Source organism: Bombina bombina, chromosome 2 (assembly GCF_027579735.1).
Source record: "Bombina bombina isolate aBomBom1 chromosome 2, aBomBom1.pri, whole genome shotgun sequence".
Taxonomy (NCBI): Eukaryota; Metazoa; Chordata; class Amphibia; order Anura; family Bombinatoridae; genus Bombina; species Bombina bombina.
Genome location: NC_069500.1, coordinates 245,401,183 through 245,422,449, shown reverse-complemented (window position 1 = coordinate 245,422,449; position 21,267 = coordinate 245,401,183). Strand labels below are relative to the sequence as shown.

At 38.4% G+C, this 21,267-nt stretch overlaps 1 protein-coding gene across 1 annotated transcript in view; it reads left to right on the top strand.

Moving 5' to 3' along the window:
- LIX1 (limb and CNS expressed 1) overlaps positions 1-21,042 on the top strand; it is a 242,414-nt gene extending 221,372 nt beyond the window's left edge. Inside the window, exon 6 of the mRNA XM_053700474.1 lies at positions 20,426-21,042. Coding sequence (XP_053556449.1) covers positions 20,426-20,710 — 285 coding nt within the window. The 3' untranslated portion in view covers positions 20,711-21,042. The remainder of the gene's footprint in view (positions 1-20,425) is intronic.
- Positions 21,043-21,267: the final 225 nt, after the last annotated feature.

Sequence of the window (21,267 nt, the reverse complement as noted above, 5' to 3'; positions counted from 1 at the left end):
GGAAAATTAAACTGTCATGATTCAGATAGGATATGCAATTTTAAACAACTTTCTAATTTACTTTTATCATCAAATTTGCTTTGTTCTCTTGGCATTCTTTTGTTGAAAGCTAAACCTATGCTAATTTCTAAACCCTTGAAGGACTCCTCTTATCTCAGTGCATTTTGACAGTTTATCAGAGCTAGACAGTGCTAATTCGTTTGTGCCATATAGATAATAGTGTGCTCTTTCCATGGAGTTGTTTATGAGTCAGGACTCATTGGCTAAAATGCAAATCTGTCAATAGAACTAAAATAAAAAGGGGGCAGTCTGCAGAGGCTTAGATACAAGGTAATCACAGAGATAAAACGTGTATTAAATATAACCGAGTTTATGCAAAACTGGGGAATGGGTAATAAAGGAATTATCTATCTTTTTAAACAAAAACTGTTCTTTTTGTTAATCTACGGCTTAGTCAGTAGGCTCGACTTTATCACCCTAAACATAGACACCCATAGAAATCAAACAAGAAAAGGGCTTACAGCAAGTATATCAAGCACACAACTCACTTTTAGCCTCCTGTACCACTAACTGATCTCCTGGCTCTCCGCTGTCAGTCTCCTTTGCCCCTATGTATATTATCTGCTCATCTGTTAGATGACTGCAGCATGTGCTCAGCTGTGTGCACGTGGCTTCAGACTAGGCAACAGGCACTTAGTGCCACACTAGCTTCCTGAGCTCTAGAAGCAGCAGAGGTAAAAAACAGGATCAAGCACTGTTGCACTGTTGCAGTCGGCTCTTATGAAGGTGAACTACAAACAGCTGGGCTCATAGGCTTACATGTGGCTGGGCAGTATGGGGGTGAAAAATGGCTCACAAGCCTAAATGTTTGGGTATCTCAAGCCCTGCATTATAGAGCCAGCACCGCCTGAGCGCACACATGCACACCTCACAGTGAGCAGTGCTTCATTACACTGGTGCCTAGAGAGGACCGCTCCACTTTCTACTCTACTGTGCGAGTAAAAGGGAATAGAAAGTGGGTAAAAAAATTAGCAACTGGGAGTGAGAGGGAGAGAAACAGGGATGTAAAAGGGAGAATGTTAGATGGAGAAAAAGAAAGGCAGGAGTAGGAGACAGTCAGCTAAGACGGAGATGAGGAGAAAGAGCACAAAGAGGGTGCAGGAAAAAAAGTTTTAAAAAAAGAGACAAATATAATAGATTCAGTAACAGATATGGAGTTAGAATTCATAACGCTCTATAGGAAGGATCAATATACTCACCACAATCTTCATGAGAAACATAGGCTAAGATTCTTCCATTAAAATATGTCTAATAGAGGGTGGGATTAAACACTCATATTTATCTGAAGCACCACATATGAGATTCAGCAGAAGAATGTAGTGTAGGCTTAAATTAGGGAAGATTTATGCAGTGTGTCAGCTCTAAAAGAAAGGTCATCTGAATGTGTAAGACAAAGATCGTATATATGTGAGCTGCTGTCAAAACCACCATTGACGTCTATAATGTGGCTATATCATTCCCATTATGTCTGGCATTTTATTACCAATAATATCTACATAACTGTTTCCCCACTGTGTCTGTGCTTAATTGGTGTAACCTGATTTGCAGTTTTAGAATAATACCTGGTGCTAGAAGGTTTTGATCAGTCCTGCAACTGCTTCAAGACAGTTGCTGGATTGTGCCATATCAAACTATCAGTCTTTGCTTTTGGAGTGCGAGTTTTCTGAAATGACACCACTGCGTAAAACATTTAAATCTTATTCTGCTAATATACTGAAGTCATAAAGCATGGAATTCTTTTCAGCCTGTTATAAATTATAAATTAACGTAACATTACTATTCTAATAAAATTAAAAAAACTACCAATTAAAAAACCTTAATTACAAATTTAAAAAACCTTATACTTTGAAAAAAATAAAAAAATAAACACTAAATTACTAAAAATAAAAAAACTCTAAGATTACAAAAAATAATAAAGGAAATTATCAAAAATAAAAACAATTACACCTAATCTGATAGCCCTATAAAAATAAAAAAGCCCCCCCAAAATAAAAACACCCCCAACCTACAATAAACTACCAATAGCCCTTAGGGCCTTTTGCAGGGCATTGCCCTAAGGTAAACAGCTCTTTTACCTAGAAAAAAAATACAAAGTCCCCCAACAGTAAAACCCCCCACCCAACCAACCCCTCAAAATAAAAAAAACCTATGTCTAAACAAAACCTAAGCTACCCATTGCTCCTAAAGGGGCATTTGTATGGGCACTGCCCTTAAAAGGGCATTCAGCTCTTTTACTGCCCTTAAAATGGCAATTAGCTCTTTTACTGTCCTTAGAAGGGCATTTAGCTCTTTTACTGCCCTTAGAAGGGCATTCAGCTCTTTTACAAGCCCAAAGCCCTAATCTTAAAAAAAAACACCCCAAAAAATAATAAAAATAAACTAACACTAACCCCAGAATATCTACTCACGGTTCCTGAAGTCCGGACATCCATCTCCATCCAGACGGCATCTTCATCCATCACAGGGGCATCTTCTATCTTCATCCTGGCGGTGCGGAGCGGAGCTATCCAGGACCAGTAATACCTACATAACCGCTGTCCCCACTGTGCTTAATTGGTGTAATGTGGATACCTGATTTGCAGTTTTAAAATAATACCTGGTGCTAGAAGTTTTAGATCAGTCCTGCAACTACTTCTGGATTGTGCCATATCAAACTATCAGTCTTTGCTTTTGGAGTGCCAGTTTTCTGAAATGACACCACTGCGTGAAACATTTAAAGGGACAGTCTACACCAGAATTTTTATTGTTTTAAAAGATAGATAATCCCTTTATTACCCATTTCCCAGTTTTGCATAACCAACACAGTTATATTAATATACTTTTAACCTCTGTGATTATCTTGTATTTAAGCCTCTGCCAACTGCCCCTTTTTTCAGTTCTTTTGACAGACTTGCAGTCTAGCCAATCAGTGCCTGCTCCCAGATAACTTCTCGTGCATGAGCACAGTGTTATCTATATGAAATACGTGAATTAACACCCTCTAGTGGTGACAAACTGTTAAAATGCAATCTGAAAGAGGTGGGCTTCAAGGTCTAAGAAATTAGCATATGAACCTCCTAGGTTAAGCTTTCAACTAAGAATACCAAGAGAACAAAGCAAAATTGGTGATAAAAGTAAATTGGAAAATTGTTTAAAATGACATGCTCTATCTGAATCATGAAAGTTTATTTTGGTCTAGACTGTCCCTTTAAATCTTATTCTGCTAATATACTGAAGTCATAAAGCATGGAATTCTTTTCAGCCTTTTACAGATCTTTCATAGCAAGAACAGTGTTGCATAAAGAGTTGAGATCAGAGCTACTGAAAATCCTATTGGCTGATTCGAACAGCCAATAGGATGAGAGCTACTGAAATCCTATTGCTGTTCAAATCAGCCAATAGGATTTCAGTAGCTCTCATCCTATCGGCTGATTTGAATTTGAAGAATCAAATCAGCCAATAGGAATGCAAGGTAAACCATTTTTAAACGGGTACCTTGCATTCAACTTCTGTGTCGTATGAAGAGGACACTCCATGCAGGGTGTCATCGCCGGTCCTGTATAGCTCCGCGCCGCCGGGATGAAGATAGATGGATGAAGATGTTGCCGCCTGGATATTATTATTATTATTATTTATTTATAAAGCACCAACAGATTCCACAGCACTCTCCATGGGTACAAAGATAAAAGTACAGTACAATACAATATAAAAGACACCAGACAAAGTTTAACAAACAGGGGGAATTGAGGGCCCTGTTCCCATGGGAACTTACAATCTAGATGGGTAGGAGGGTGAGAAACAGGAGGTGGATAAAGACTTCTCGTCGCCTGGATGGAGATGGATGTCCGGACTTCAGGAACCTTGAGTAAATATTCTGGAGTTAGTGTTATTTTTTATTTTGGGTTTTTTTTTTTTTAAGATTAGGGCTTTGGGCTTGTAAAAGAGCTGAATGCCTTTTAAAGGGCAATGCCCATACAAATGCACCTTTAGGGGCAATGGGTAGCTTAGGTTTTTTTTAGAATTAGGTTTTTTATTTTGGGGGGTTGGTTAGGTGGGGGGTTTTACTGTTGAGTGGAAAAGAGCTGTTTAACTTAGGGCAATGCCGTACAAAAGGCCCTTTTAAGGGCTTTGGTAGTTTAATGTAGGTTAGGGGGTGTTTTTATTTTGGGGGATTTTTTATTTTTATAGGGCTATTAGATTAGGTGTAATTGTCTTTATTTTTGATAATTTCGTTTATTATTTTTTGTAATCTTAGAGTTTTTTATTTTTTGTAATTTAGTGCTTATTATTTTTTGTAATGTTAGATTTTTTTAATTTTTTTGTAGTATTAGGCTTTTTAAAATGTGTAATTTAGGTTTTTTAATTGGTAGTTTTTTTAAAATTTTATTAGAAAAGTAATGTTAGGTTAATTTATAGCTTAATGTTAGTTATTTTTTTTTTATTTCACAGCTAAGTTTTTATTTATTTTAAAGGGCCACTGTAAGTAAATATTTTCTATGCCTGTTACTAACTAACTACCCCAAATACGCTTTTTATCAATAGCATTTCATTAACATATCTCTACCGTATATCAGAAATCTTGTCTGCAAATTTAATTGTTTTCCAAACCCACCCTGTGGGTATCCTTTGCTCTGTACCAATCCGTTTACAATACCTAGGTTTCAAAATGGCGCTTTAAACACAAAGTTATTGGTTTAAGTATTTTGAACACTCAGTGCTGAAAATAGTGGGCAGGATAACGTGACATCATCGGCGAATAAAAGATATAACTTTTAGAACATTATGAAACTTCGTTTTGGAGAAAATATAGGTCAGTAGGTTTTAATTAATGTTTATTAACTTTAATATGTTAGTTGTTTAGCTTAAAAATTATAACAGAAAGTAATCCTTTAAGATAGTTACAGTGGGGCAAAAATGTATTTAGTCAGCCACCAATTGTGCAAGTTCTCCCACTTAAGAAGATGAGAGAGGCCTGTAATTTTCATCATAGGTATACCTCAACTATGAGATACAAAATGTGGAAACAAATCCAGACAATCACATTGTCTGATTTGGAAAGAATTTATTTGCAAATTATGGTGGAAAATAAGTATTTGGTCAATATCAAAAGTTCATCTAAATACTTTGTTATATATCCTTTGTTGGCAATGACAGAGGTCCAACGTTTTCTGTAAGTCTTCACAAGGTTGTCACACACTGTTGCTGGTATGTTGGCCCATTCCTGCATGCAGATCTGCTCTAGAGCAGTGATGTTTTGGGACTGTCGCTGGGCAACACAGACTTTCAACTCCCTCCAAAGGTTTTCTATGGGGTTGAGATCTGGAGACTGGCTAGGCCACTCCAGGACCTTGAAATGCTTCTTACAAAGCTACTCCTTCATTGCCCGGGCAGTGTGTTTGGGATCACTGTCATGCTGAAAGACCCAGCCAAGTTTCGTCTTCAATGCCCTTGCTGATGGAAGGAGGTTTGCACTCAAAATCTCACAATCCATGGCCCCATTCATTCTTTCAGGTCTGTGAAAGCCAGAAATCATGCTTATTTGTAGGTGACCAAATACTTATTTTCCACCATAATATGCAAATAAATTCTTTCCAAATCAGAGAATGTGATTGTCTGGAATTGTTTCCAAATTTTGTCTCTCATAGTTGAGTTATACCTATGATGAAAATTACAGGCCTCTCTCATCTTCTTAAGTGGGAGAACTTGCACAATTGGTGGCTGACTAAATACTTTTTTTCCCCACTGTATATTGTAACTTTTAATTTAAAGTTAGGTGGTGTTAGCTTTAGGGGTTAATAGTTTAATTTAGTGTTTTGCAATGTGGGGGTCTGGCGGCCTTGTGACCATAATTTTACTTTAAATCACATTATCATTGTTTTTTACTACAGAGTGAGAGCACACACAATCCTTCTCAAGATCACGATATCAGATGTTTACATTACAGAGACTTACACATACTGAGGGCCAGGGAGTAACATCTCCTAAAATTTTACTAAGGCTCTTAGCTTTTTGGATTAATAGGATTATTATTTTTTCATTAATCAACATAATTTATTTACATATGCCCCTTCATGTGTTCTAAAAAGTGTGTATCTGGCTTCACAGTATTTAGTATCATTATCAGTTGAATCCAAAATTACAAATAAAAATGTCACCCCTGCCATGTAAAAATTTAACCATGGGTGTCTGTCCTCAGGCCCAAAGGCAACCATTCAGCCCTTTATTTGTTTTATTTAGCTTTCATTAACCATAGTGTATAGATTATATACATATAAAACAGTGTGTGTGTGTGTGTATAAAACAATATAATTTGTGAGGGTTGGTGAAAGTCTTGGCGAGTTCCCACAAGTTTGTAGGACTTGACCCCTGGTTCATTTGTTTATTTTAATTATGTGTTTATATACGTGTATCATAGCTTTTGCAATTTAGCAGTTTGCTCTACTATGCTTTTATCTGAATTATGTTTAAAAATGTGTTGAATGTTGCTGTTGGGTCCTATTAGCATACTGCAGATGCAACTTGCTTTTGTGGCCTGCCTAGATCTAGTTCTTATAATACATAAGATATATGTATTATATATATACAGGTATATAATACATATGTCTTAAGGAGTATATTCTGACTAGTTTCAGTGCATTGTTTTAGAGCTAGTTAGGTTGTATGATTTTATTATCTACCTACACCTAGAGCTTATGTATGTAAGTGTCATATCCCTTTAAATCATTGTGCAATAAACACACACACACACACACACACACACATATATATATATATATATATACACTGTGTGGCCACTTTATTATGTACAGCTACCTAGTAGTGTGTTGAGCCTCCTTTATCTTTCAAAACAGCCTGAATTTGTTTAGTCATGGATTCAACAAGATGCTGAAAATGCTGTGGAGGTCAATGGACCCAATGTGTGCCAGGAAAACATTCCCCACACCATAACACTGCCCCAACCACCTTGCACAGTTTTCATCAGACATGATGGGTCCATGGATTCATGCTGTGTTTGACAAATTCAGAGCCTGCCATCAACATCACGCACTAGGAACTTCTCTGATAACAACAGCCCCGACGTGCCGGCTGTTGTGGCCCATCAGCAACAAGGTGTGCCTAGTGGTGTGTTGCAATATGTTTCTCTTGTAAGGTGTATCCAGTCCATGTATTCATCCATTACTTGTGGGATATTCTCCTTCCCAACAGGAAGCTGCAAGAGGATCACCCACAGCAGAGCTGTCTATATAGCTCCTCCCCTAACTGCCACCTCCAGTCATTCTCTTGCACCTCTCGACAAGGGAAGTAGCTAGCCAGATAAGTGTAGTTTATCTTCAATCAAAAGTTTGTTATTTTTAAACGGTGCCGGCGTTGTACTGTTTTTTACCGCAGGCAGAAATTAGAAGAAGAATTTGCCTGAGGTTTTTGATGATCTTAGCAGGTTGTAACTAAGGTCCACTGCTGTTCTCACACATAACTGAAGAGTATGGGGAACTTCAGCTGGGAGAACGGCCTGCAGAATTAACTGCCCTGAGGTATGTTCAGTATATTTTTTTCTAGAGGATGATAAGAGCTAGAAAATTCTGACAGTGCCTGATATAGTTAAGGTAAGCCTGATTGCAGTGATTTAATAACGACTGGCATCATGCTTGCAGTAAAGGGTAATTTTTATATTACTTTCTATTATGGCTTAGTATGTAAAACGTTATATATATAAGGAACATTTTTTACTGAGGTGATAAATCTTTATTTGGGGCCTAGTTTCCACATGGCTGTTATTTTACTCCTAGGAATAGTTTTTTAAGGCCCTCTGACTTTGAGTGCATGGTGGGAGGGGCCTATTTTCGCGCTCTAATTGCGCAGTTGTTTCTTACATCCTGAGACATCCAGCTTCCCTGAAGGAGTCCCCTGTTATATTGGACCTCTGTAAGGGGTTTTTTTGCCTACAAAAGTCGTTTTAAGGGAAGGTAGGAGCCACAGTAGAGCTGTGGCAGTTTGCTTGTGACTGTTATACCGGTTTTTACCGTTTTTTTGCTTCGTTTGTGAACCTGAGGGGTTAATCATCCATTTGCAAGTGGGTGCAATGCTATTTTAGTCTATTATATACACTGTAAAAATTTCATAGAGTTAACTGCTTTTTTCACTGTTTTGCAGTTTTTGTGTTTGTTTTTTTCCCTTAAAGGCACAGTACCGTTTTTTATATTCTGCTTTTTCACATTAATTAAAGTGTTTTCAAAGCTTGCTGTTCTCATTACTAGTCTGTTAAACATGTCTGACATAGAGGAAACTCCTTGTTCATTATGTTTAGAAGCCATTGTGGAACCCCCTCTTAGAATGTGTACCAAATGCACTGATCTTACTATAAATTATAAAGACCATATTCTGGCTTTAAAAGATTTATCACCAGAGGAAATTGACAAGGGGGAAGTTATGCTGACTAACTCTCCCCACGTGTCAGAGCCTTTAACTCCCGCTCAAGAGGCGCCAAGTACATCTAGCGCGCCCATTGCGTATACTTTACAAGACATGGCGGCAATTATGAATCATACTCTTACAGAAGTATTGTCCAGACTGCCAGGGTTACAAGGAAAGCGAGACAGCTCTGGGACTAGAAAAAATACAGAGCTCTCTGACGCTTTAGTAGCTATGTCCGATATACCCTCACAATGTGCAGAAGCCGAAGAAGGAGAGCTTCTATCTGTGGGTGATTTTTCTGACTCAGGGAAGACACTTCAACCTGATTCTGATATGTCTACATTTAAATTTAAGCTTGAACACCTCCGCATGTTGCTCAGGGAGATTTTAGCAACTCTGGTTGACTGTGACGCCATTGTAGTCCCAGAGAAATTGTGTAAATTGGATAAATACTACGCAGTGCCTGTTTACACTGATGTTTTTCCAATACCTAAGAGGTTTTCAGAAATTATTACTAAGGAATGGGATAGACCAGGTGTACCGTTCTCTCCCCCTCCTGTTTTTAAAAAGATGTTTCCCATAGATGCCGCTACACGGGACTTGTGGCAAACGGTCCCTAAGGTGGAGGGAGCAGTCTCTACTCTAGCGAAGGGTACAACTATCCCTGTCGAGGACAGTTGTGCTTTTCTAGACCCAATGGACAAAAAATTAGAGGGTTACCTTAAGAAAATTTTTATTCAACAAGGTTTTATTCTCCAGCCCCTTGCATGCATTGCCCCTGTCACTGCTGCTGTGGCCTTCTGGTTTGAGTCTCTGGAAGAGGCTCTACAGGTAGAAACCCCATTGGATGATATCCTTGACAAGCTTAAAGCTCTTAAGCTAACCAATTCATTTGTTTCTGACGCCATTGTTCATTTAACCAAACTAACGGCTAAGAACTCAGGTTTTGCTATTCAGGCGCGTAGGGCGCTATGGCTTAAATCCTGGTCAGCTGACGTTACTTCAAAGTCTAAGCTTCTCAATATTCCCTTCAAGGGGCAGACCCTATTCGGGCCTGGACTGAAGGAGATCATTTCTGATATTACTGGAGGAAAAGGTCACGCCCTTCCTCAGGATAGGTCCAACAAATTAAGGACCAAACAGCCTAATTTTCGTGCCTCTCGAAACTTCATGAGTGGCGCAGCTTCAACTTCCTCTAATACAAAACAAGAGGTAAATTTTGCCCAGTCCAAGTCGGTCTGGAGACCTAACCAGGCTTGGAACAAAGGAAAGCGGGCCAAAAAACCTGCTGCTGCCTCTAAGACAGCATGAAAGATCAGCCCCCGATCCGGTAACGGATCTAGTAGGGGGAAGACTTTCTCTCTTGGGCAAGAGATGTCCAGGATCCCTGGGCGTTGGCAATTGTGTCCCAGGGATATCTTCTGGACTTCAAAGCTTCTTCCCCAAAAGGAAGATTTCATCTCTCACAATTATCTGCAAACCAGGTAAAGAGAGAGGCATTCTTGCATTGTGTTCAAGACCTCCTAGTTATGAGAGTGATCCACCCAGTTCCAAAGGAGGAACAGGGGCAAGGCTTCTATTCAAATCTGTTTGTGGTTCCCAAGAAAGAGGGAACCTTCAGACCAATCTTAGATCTCAAGATCCTAAACAAATTCCTCAGGGTCCCATCCTTCAAGATGGAGACTATTCGAACCATCCTACCTATGATCCAGGAGGGTCAATATATGACTGCCGTGGACTTAAAGGATGCTTATCTGCACATTCCGATACACAGAGATCATCATCGGTTTCTCAGGTTTGCCTTCCTAGACAGGCATTACCAGTTTGTGGCTCTTCCCTTTGGGCTAGCTACGGCACCAAGAATCTTTGTGAAGGTTCTGGGGTCACTCCTAGCGGTCCTAAGGCCGTGGGGTATAGCAGTAGCCCCTTACCTAGACGATATTCTAACAAAAGGAGGGTTGGAGAAAAGGAGCGCCAAAAAAGGCAAGGCCTCGAGAGTGGGGTATATATAGAATAACTGTATGTCGGCGTTTATCCTTATTAGGACACTATTAGGGTGCAGATGGCCCCAAAGTTCTATCTATAAATATCTATAACTGAGGGTAGTGATGTGTATTCATTCATAACACTGTCTTTAGCCACTCACCTTGAGTCATCCCATAGTGAGGACTATATTTAATCCACTATATTGTAACTTTTAAGGATTTTAGGATATATACAAAACACATATACACATTTTATGCTTTTATGTTACATGGATCCATGCTGAGTGGTATAACCCACTTATGTTTTATATGTAATTAATTGTGTTATTTTTTAATATGTAATAAATTGTGTTATATTTTATCTGTACCAACTGTATTACCTAGATACAACATTGTATTAAATCTTTAGTAATCTTTGGGGCCATCTGCACCCTAATAGTGTCCTAATAAGGATAAACGCTGACATACAGTTATTCTATATATACCCCACTCTCGAGGCCTTGCCTTTTTTGGCGCTCCTTTTCTCCAACCCTCCTTTTGCTATATCTATTTGTGGGTATTTGGGGACCCACCCGAAACAGGAGCCATAGGTCTCTTTTTCAGAGCGCTGTGAGTTACAACAATCCTAGACGACATTCTAATACAGGCGTTGAATTTTCAAATCGCCAGGTCCCATACAGACATTGTTCTGGCATTTCTGAGGTTGCATGGGTGGAAAGTGAACGAAGAAAAAAGTTCTCTATCCCCTCTCACAAGTTTCCTTCCTAGGAACTATGATAGATTCTGTAGAAATGAAGATTTACCTGACAGAGGCCAGGTTGTCAAAACTTCTAAATTCCTGCCGTGTTCTATTCTACTTCTTGCCCTTCAGTGGCTCAGTGTATGGAAGTAATCAACTTAATGGTAGCGGCAATGGACATAGTGCCGTTTGCCCGCCTACATCTCAGACCGCTGCAACTCTGCATGCTCAGTCAGTGGAATGGGGATTACACAGATTTGTCCCCTCTACTAAATCTGGATCAAGAGACCAGGGATTCTCTTCTCTGGTGGTTATCTCGGGTCCATCTGTCCAAGGGTATGACCTTCCGCAGGCCAGATTGGACAATAGTAATGACAGATGCCAGCCTTCTGGGCTGGGATGCAGTCGGGAAGTCCCTGAGGGCTCAGGGCTTGTGGACTCAGGAGGAGACACTCCTTCCGATAAACATTCTGGAACTAAGAGCAATATTCAATGCTCTTCAGGCTTGGCTTCAGCTAGCTGCGGTCAGGTTCATCAGATTTCAGTCGGACAACATCACGACTGTAGCCTACATCAACCATCAAGGGGGAACAAGGAGTTCCCTAGCAATGTTGGAGGTTTCAAAAATAATTCTTTGGGCAGAGGTTCACTCTTGCCATCTATCAGCTATCCATATCCCAGGAGTAGAGAACTGGGAGGCGGATTTTCTAAGTCGACAGACTTTTCATCCGGGGGAGTGGGAACTCCATCCGGAGGTGTTTGCACAGTTGATTCAACTTTGGGGCAAACCAGAACTGGATCTCATGGCGTCTCGTCAGAACGCCAAACTTCCTTGTTACGGATCCAGGTCCAGGGATCCCAAGGCAGCACTGATAGATGCTCTAGCAGCGCCTTGGTCTTTCAACCTGGCTTATGTGTTTCCACCGTTTCCTCTGCTCCCTCGTCTGATTGCTAAGATCAAGCAGGAGAGAGCTTCGGTGATTTTGATAGCACCTGCGTGGCCACGCAGGACTTGGTATGCAGATCTGGTGGACATGTCATCCCTTCCACCATGGACTCTACCGCTGAGGCAGGACCTTCTACTTCAGGGTCCTTTCAACCATCCAAATCTAATTTCTCTGTGTCTGACTGCTTGGAGATTGAACGCTTGATTTTATCAAAACGTGGTTTCTCCAAATCGGTCATTGATACCTTAATTCAGGCTCGAAAGCCTGTCACCAGGAAAATCTATCATAAGATATGGTGTAAATATCTTCATTGGTGTGAATCCAAGGGTTACTCATGGAGTAAAGTCAGGATTCCCAGGATATTATCTTTTCTCCAAGAAGGATTGGAGAAGGGATTGTCAGCTAGTTCCTTAAAGGGACAGATTTCTGCTCTGTCTATTCTTTTGCACAAGCGTCTGGCGGATGTTCCAGACGTTCAGGCGTTTTGTCAGGCTTTAGTTAGAATAAAGCCTGTGTTTAAACCTGTTGCTCCGCCATGGAGTTTAAATTTAGTTCTTAAAGTTCTTCAAGGGGTTCCGTTTGAACCTCTGCATTCCATAGATATCAAGCTTTTATCTTGGAAAGTTCTGTTTTTGGTAGCTATCTCTTCGGCTCGAAGAGTTTCAGAGTTATCTGCCTTGCAGTGTGATTCCCCTTATCTGATCTTCCATGCAGATAAGGTAGTTTTGTGTACCAAACCTGGGTTTCTTCCTAAGGTGGTATCTAATAAGAATATAAATCAGGAGATTGTTGTTCCGTCACTGTGTCCTAATCCTTCTTCAAAGAAGGAACGTCTATTACACAATCGTGACGTGGTTTGTGCTTTAAAGTTTTATTTACAAGCTACTAAAGATTTTTGTCAAACATCTGCATTGTTTGTTGTCTACTCTGGACAGAGGAAAGGCCTAAAGGCTTCAGTAACTTCTCTTTCCTTTTGGTTAAGAAGTATAATTCGCTTAGCTTATGAGACTGCTGGCCAGCAGCCTCCTGAAAGAATTACAGCTCATTCCACTAGAGCGGTGGCTTCCACATGGGCTTTTAAAAATGAGGCTTCTGTTGAACAGATTTGTAAGGCGGCGACTTGGTCTTCGCTTCATACTTTTTCTAAATTCTACAAATTTGATACTTTTGCTTCTTCGGAGGCTATTTTTGGGAGAAAGGTCTTACAGGCAGTGGTGCCTTCCGTTTAAGCGCCTGCCTTGTCCCTCCCTTCATCCGTGTCCTATAGCTTTGGTATTGGTATCCCACAAGTAATGGATGAATCCGTGGACTGGATACACCTTACAAGAGAAAACAAAATTTAAGCTTACCTGATAAATTTCTTTCTCTTGTGGTGTTTCCAGTCCACGGCCCACCCTGTTATTTTAAGGCAGGTGTTTTTTATTTTTAAACTACAGTCACCACTGCACCCTATAGTTTCTCCTTTCTCTTGCTTGTCTTCGGTCGAATGACTGGAGGTGGCAGTTAGGGGAGGAGCTATATAGACAGCTCTGCTGTGGGTGATCCTCTTGCAGCTTCCTGTTGGGAAGGAGAATATCCCACAAGTAATGGATGAATCCGTGGACTGGATACACCACAAGAGAAATAAATTTATCAGGTAAGCATACATTTTCTTTTTTCTCCGCACCAAGGTTAAATTCTGATGTGATTTGCGAAACTGTGGCTTTTCTGTGTGCCTGCACAAGTCTAGCCATCCTTCTCTAACCGCTCTCATCAGAGAGCGTTTTTCTTCCACAGGACTGCCGTTAACTGGATGTTTTTTGTTCATTGCACCATTCTTGATACATCCTTGAATCTGTGGTGCTTGAAAAGTTCAGGTGTACTGCCGTTTCTCTTCGTCCAGCACGTTTTGCACCTACTATCATGCAACGTTCAAAGTCCATTAGATCACTGCTCTTCCCCATTCTCGCTGCAGTTTTTATATTTAACTGATAGTAGGAAGCTTGTTCTGCTGTATTTATACCAAAACTGTGGCTGTTTGAAGTGCAATGTAGTGGAATGAACCATTTGTGTGCACAGCAGGGCTGTACCTAATATAGTGGCCACACAGTGTATATGTATATATATATATATATATATATATATATATATATATATATATATATATATATTACATATACTTTTTTTATTTATCTATTTATTTATTTATTTATTTAGAGAGAGAGAGAGAGAGAGAGAGAGAGAGAGAAGGAGAAAATAATTGTTTAAATGTTTATTGAAGAACACCACTATTTGAACTTTCAGTTTAGAGCACCTTTGGCTTAGTACTTGATTAATAGTCTAAATGAGTTTTTCAGTTCACCCCATAGAAGACTATTATGTACGGGATTTATCGCACAAGCAATATTCATAATCTGGATGTTAGCACACCCTAGACTTTTGCTCGAACAATAACATAAAATAGTTAAATATACAGGGAGTGCAGAATTATTAGGCAAGTTGTATTTTTGAGGATTAATTTTATTATTGAACAACAACCATGTTCTCAATGAACCCAAAAAACTCATTAATATCAAAGCTGAATAGTTTTGGAAGTAGTTTTTAGTTTGTTTTTAGTTATAGCTATTTTAGGAGGATATCTGTGTGTGCAGGTGACTATTACTGTGCATAATTATTAGGCAACTTAACAAAAAACAAATATATACCCATTTCAATTATTTATTTTTACCAGTGAAACCAATATAACATCTCAACATTCACAAATATACATTTCTGACATTCAAAAACAAAACAAAAACAAATCAGTGACCAATATAGCCACCTTTCTTTGCAAGGACACTCAAAAGCCTGCCATCCATGTATTCTGTCAGTGTTTTGATCTGTTCACCATCAACATTGCGTGCAGCAGCAACCACAGCCTCCCAGACACTGTTCAGAGAGGTGTACTGTTTTCCCTCCTTGTAAATCTCACATTTGATGATGGACCACAGGTTCTCAATGGGGTTCAGATCAGGTGAACAAGGAGGCCATGTCATTAGATTTTCTTCTTTTATACCCTTTCTTGTCAGCCACGCTGTTGAGTACTTGGACGCGTGTGATGGAGCATTGTCCTGCATGAAAATCATGTTTTTCTTGAAGGATGCAGACTTCTTCCTCTACCACTGCTTGAAGAAGGTGTCTTCCAGAAACTGGCAGTAGGACTGGGAGTTGAGCTTGACTCCATCCTCAACCCGAAAAGGCCCCACAAGCTCATCTTTGATGATACCAGCCCAAACCAGTACTCCACCTCCACCTTGCTGGCGTCTGAGTAGGACTGGAGCTCTCTGCCCTTTACCAATCCAGCCACGGGCCCATCCATCTGGCCCATCAAGACTCACTCTCATTTCATCAGTCCATAAAACCTTAGAAAAATCAGTCTTGAGATATTTCTTGGCCCAGTCTTGACGTTTCAGCTTGTGTGTCTTGTTCAGTGGTGGTCGTCTTTCAGCCTTTCTTACCTTGGCCATGTCTCTGAGTATTGCACACCTTGTGCTTTTGGGCACTCTAGTGATGTTGCAGCTCTGAAATATGGCCAAACTGGTGGCAAGTGGCATCTTGGCAGCTGCACGCTTGACTTTTCTCAGTTCATGGGCAGTTATTTTGCGCCTTGGTTTTTCCACACGCTTCTTGCGACCCTGTTGACTATTTCGAATGAAACGCTTGATTGTTCGATGATCACGCCTCAGAAGCTTTGCAGTTTTAAGAGTGCTGCATCCCTCTGCAAGATATCTCACTATTTTGACTTTTCTGAGCCTGTCAAGTCCTTCTTTTGACCCATTTTGCCAAAGGAAAGGAAGTTGCCTAATAATTATGCACACCTGATATAGGGTGTTGATGTCATTAGACCACACCCCTTCTCATTACAGAGATGCACATCACCTAATATGCTTAATTGGTAGTAGGCTTTCGAGCCTATACAGCTTGGAGTAAGACAACATGCATAAAGAGGATGATGTGGTCAAAATACTCATTTGCCTAATAATTCTGCACTCCCTGTACTGTACCTCCATTTTTTATAGTGATTTATGCATCACAAAATGTGATTATTTTTGTTTGTTTTGACTAAGTGTTATTGCCACCACAAAGTTTGAAGAAGTCAAACATTTAAAATAATTGGTATATCCTCAGCTTGCCATTTGTTATTTAAAATACACTATTTGCAATAAATCCTGTATTCCAATCATTGAATCACTATTGTTTTTATTCAGCTTTGAAAATCTAAAATAAATACCATGTGTTATGCGGAAGAACGTACTATATAAACCATGTGTGAGAAGGTCCGGACTCAATTTTTTTTTTAGTTAGATCTGTAGCTAAAAATATATTGACTTTTTCATTCTGTTTATGTCTCAAACATAAAAGGCTAAATTAAGAATTCAGTTATTTCATAAGCTTGATCATTTACCCTTTAATGTTAATACCAAATAATTGCTATTCCAAACATAAACAGATCATATGAAAAAGTACAGTTATATTTTATTAAAGGGTAGAGGATGGATGAAAAAGAAACCTATAGTAGCTGTGATGGTAATTATTGGAACAGTCTAAGGGTGTGCTATTGCATTATCACAACCACGTTAACTTGCACGCGTATTAAAAGTTGAAAGTAAACTTATTCGCTCAATTGCAATCTAAGGTCTTGCGTGAAGAGTTAAAAAAAAACATGTGCCAAACAGAATATAAATACTTTAAAATAAACCGTTACACTCATTTATACAGTACCTGGTAAAATTATTCATATCAATATTAACATTTTAATAAAAGGGTATATGGTATATCACAAGGTGTTTGAATGGAATATATACAGGGAGTGCAGAATTATTAGGCAAGTTGCATTTTTGAGGATTAATTTTATTATTGAACAACAACCATGTTCTCAATGAACCCAAAAAACTCATTAATATCAAAGCTGAATATTTTTGGAAGTAGTTTTTAGTTTGTTTTTAGTTTTAGCTATTTTAGGGGGATATCTGTGTGTGCAGGTGACTATTACTGTGCATAATTATTAGGCAACTTAACAAAAAACAAATATATACCCATTTCAATTATTTATTTTTACCAGTGAAACCAATATAACATCTCAACATTCACAAATATACATTTCTGACATTCAAAAACAAAACAAAAACAAATCAGTGACCAATATAGCCACCTTTCTTTGCAAGGACACTCAAAGGCCTGCCATCCATGGATTCTGTCAGTGTTTTGATCTGTTCACCATCAACATTGCGTGCAGCAGCAACCACAGCCTCCCAGACACTGTTCAGAGAGGTGTACTGTTTTCCCTCCTTGTAAATCTCACATTTGATGATGGACCACAGGTTCTCAATGGGGTTCAGATCAGGTGAACAAGGAGGCCATGTCATTAGATTTTCTTCTTTTATACCCTTTCTTGCCAGCCACGCTGTGGAGTACTTGGACGCGTGTGATGGAGCATTGTCCTGCATGAAAATCATGTTTTTCTTGAAGGATGCAGACTTCTTCCTCTACCACTGCTTGAAGAAGGTGTCTTCCAGAAACTGGCAGTAGGACTGGGAGTTGAGCTTGACTCCATCCTCAACCCGAAAAGGCCCCACAAGCTCATCTTTGATGATACCAGCCCAAATCAGTACTCCACCTCCACCTTGCTGGCGTCTGAGTCGGACTGGAGCTCTCTGCCCTTTACCAATCCAGCCACGGGCCCATCCATCTGGCCCATCAAGACTCACTCTCATTTCATCAGTCCATAAAACCTTAGAAAAATCAGTCTTGAGATATTTCTTGGCCCAGTCTTGACGTTTCAGCTTGTGTGTCTTGTTCAGTGGTGGTCGTCTTTCAGCCTTTCTTACCTTGGCCATGTCTCTGAGTATTGCACACCTTGTGCTTTTGGGCACTCCAGTGATGTTGCAGCTCTGAAATATAGCCATACTGGTGGCAAGTGGCATCTTGGCAGCTGCACGCTTGACTTTTCTCAGTTCATGGGCAGTTATTTTGCGCCTTGGTTTTTCCACATGCTTCTTGCAACCCTGTTGACTATTTTGAATGAAACGCTTGATTGTTCGATGATCACGCTTCAGAAGCTTTGCAATTTTAAGAGTGCTGCATCCCTCTGCAAGATATCTCACTATTTTTGACTTTTCTGAGCCTGTCAAGTCCTTCTTTTGACCCATTTTGCCAAAGGAAAGGAAGTTGCCTAATAATTATGCACACCTGATATAGGGTGTTGATGTCATTAGACCACACCCCTTCTCATTACAGAGATGCACATCACCTAATATGCTTAATTGGTAGTAGGCTTTCAAGCCTATACAGCTTGGAGTAAGACAACATGCATAAAGAGGATGATGTGGTCAAAATACTCATTTGCCTAATAATTCTGCACTCCCTGTATATATATATATATATATATATATATATATATATATATTTGTGAGTGTATGTGTGTCTAAATAATAATTAAATAAATGTGTTTTACTCTGTATTTACTGTAAATATTTAACATTCCAATGTTCTTTATATAGGGATAAATGTTATTTGTACTTTTAAATTGATATTTCTATTTATATCTAGATAAATCTATATCTATACATATTGATATACAAGGATGGAAAAATATCACTTTAGTTTACTAGTTAGGGGTTAAAATCTACTAGCCCAGAGGAAAAAGTTACTAGTCCGCCCTATGTTAAAGATAGGAAAAAGTCAAATTTCTATGTCATCCACTGCAATTTCTGAATTGTCCAGGACTATTGGACCACTGGAAATTTCAAGCCCTGTTCATATAGATATATAGGAATAGATATATATTGTACATTTACAACATAAGATATATGTAGAATTATATAATTAAAAATAAAAAAGAAACATTTTCTTCTACTTGTAGATAATTGGAATGTATAATATGCACTTCGGGATTCACACAGTAGGTCTAACGTGGTGTTGGTTTAGCACACATGCATGTAAATATTAAATATAAAGTATTTAAAAATATTAATAATAATAATTATTATTATTATTAATTATTATAGTTACCTTAAAATATACATATACATGTTTTAGAATGTTTCTTGATGTGGCCCTAAATCATCTATCATACTTAAAATTAAAGGTTATGAAAAAATATGTTTGTTTAATAGATTGTACACTTCTTTTCAAGAAGAGAAAAACAATAAGAAGTAATTAACAATAAAAAGTAAAATTGTAATTATTTTGCAGTGTGTTATCTTATCACCTCAAGGGAGGCCAGTTAGGTACAAATATATGGATGGCAGGGTTAGATTTGTTAAATCTACAGTGTACACTTTCAATTTTCTGAATTGAAAAACTAAGTGTTAAATTACAAGAAAATAGGGAAAATTAAATAATAAAAGTAAGCTGTAAATATTTTAACATACGCCATTAAACATTTTTTTAATTACAATCTCAAAGACCAGAGGCTCATAAGCAATACCTTACTTAGCTTTAAATAGACATGAAATATTTGGAGATAGTAATATAAAATAATAAATTGTATATAGAAAAAAACTCTGCAATATACTTTCATTATTTATTTTGTCCCTTTTTTTCAGTTCCTGTTAGAAATTGAAGTGCAGAACACTGTTATATTCCACACAGCCATTGGCTGCACACTCTAGTGACCTATTTATAACTGTCCCTAATTGGCCACAGCAGAGAAGGTAACCTTAGTTACAACATGGCAGCTTCTATTGTTTTATGGACACTAAAACTTTACACATATTTTGTCAATATTTAAACAGCTCTAAAACTCTAAAAAATGCATCCACATGTTATTCTCAGAATAATCTTTTCTTTGGAATCTTCATTCTTTCTATCATTTATTAAGTGTTTAATGTCCCTTTAAATAAAATATAGGAAACTTTAGTTTATTGTACTTAATGATTAACTATCAATTTACAAAAATTTTATGATTTGGACTAAACATGCAATTTTACATAACCTTCCATGTTACTTCCATTCTCAATTTTGCTTTGTCTCTAGCTATCCTTCGTTGAAGAGTATACCTAGCTAGGCTTAAGTGTAGAAGTGCACTGTTGAAAGTTAGCTGGTGACGCTTGTTGTCATTGGCTTACCAGATGTGTTCAGCTACCTTCCTGAGCCTACTCTCTAGCAAAGGATACCAAGAGAACAAATTACATTTGATACATTTTGTATGCTCTTATCTGAATTATGAAAGTTTAATTTTGACTGTACTGTGTTTTTAAAGCTTGTTTATTTTGAAATGTTCAGACCGCAGACACTATTTCTACAAATACAACCAAAATAATCTACTTTCTTTGTATTAACAGGAAGTAATTGCTTACTACTCTGAGTACTCATTGGATGAACGAATGAGAAGTCACATGGCACTTGACTGGATAATGAAAGAAGAGGAAGCACCAGGCATAATATCACAAGAGCTTCAGCTGGCCCTCAGAGAATTAGAAGAGTCCAGAAAAGCCGGGAGAGAGCTGCGGTTTTACAAAGAAAAAAAAGAAATTCTAAGTTTAGCACTTAGTCACATCTACAGCGACTGCCTTACTTCAGCTAAAAATGCTGACCAAATCAGCCTTACTTTGAATGGCTATCACTAGCAGATCTGTTTCTTTCATGTAAGATTAGGTGAACAGTGAATGGAAACATGCGCTACAAAATCTTATTCAGAAGGCCACCCAAGTTTATACAGGGAGGTATTCTTTGTAGATTGTATTCTTTGATCTGTTTTTTTTTTTTCCCCAAAGAGTCTATTGTATAGCTAGAGCGATTGTTTCATAGATCAGATGCATATGCTTGGATACAGAAGCATCACAGTTTCACATTCGCTGGGTATTTTTCATATTCGGGTTTGTTGAATGCTTCTGCTTGTCTTGTTAATTATTTATATATACTTGCTGATTGTGTAATAAAAATAATATAGCACTAAGAATGTTTGTAGCACTGTATATAACATATATACATTTTTGTATATAACATTTTCTGGAAGTTTGTATGTGCTGTATTGAATGAAATAAATATTTTTATGACATTCAGTACATGCCCACAAAAAAAGCAACACATTCATAAATCTAAAAAAAAAAAACACAAGCGCAACCCAGATTCAAGGAAGTAAAACACAATTTATTGCAAAAAAAAAAGTTCATCAGCTGATAGC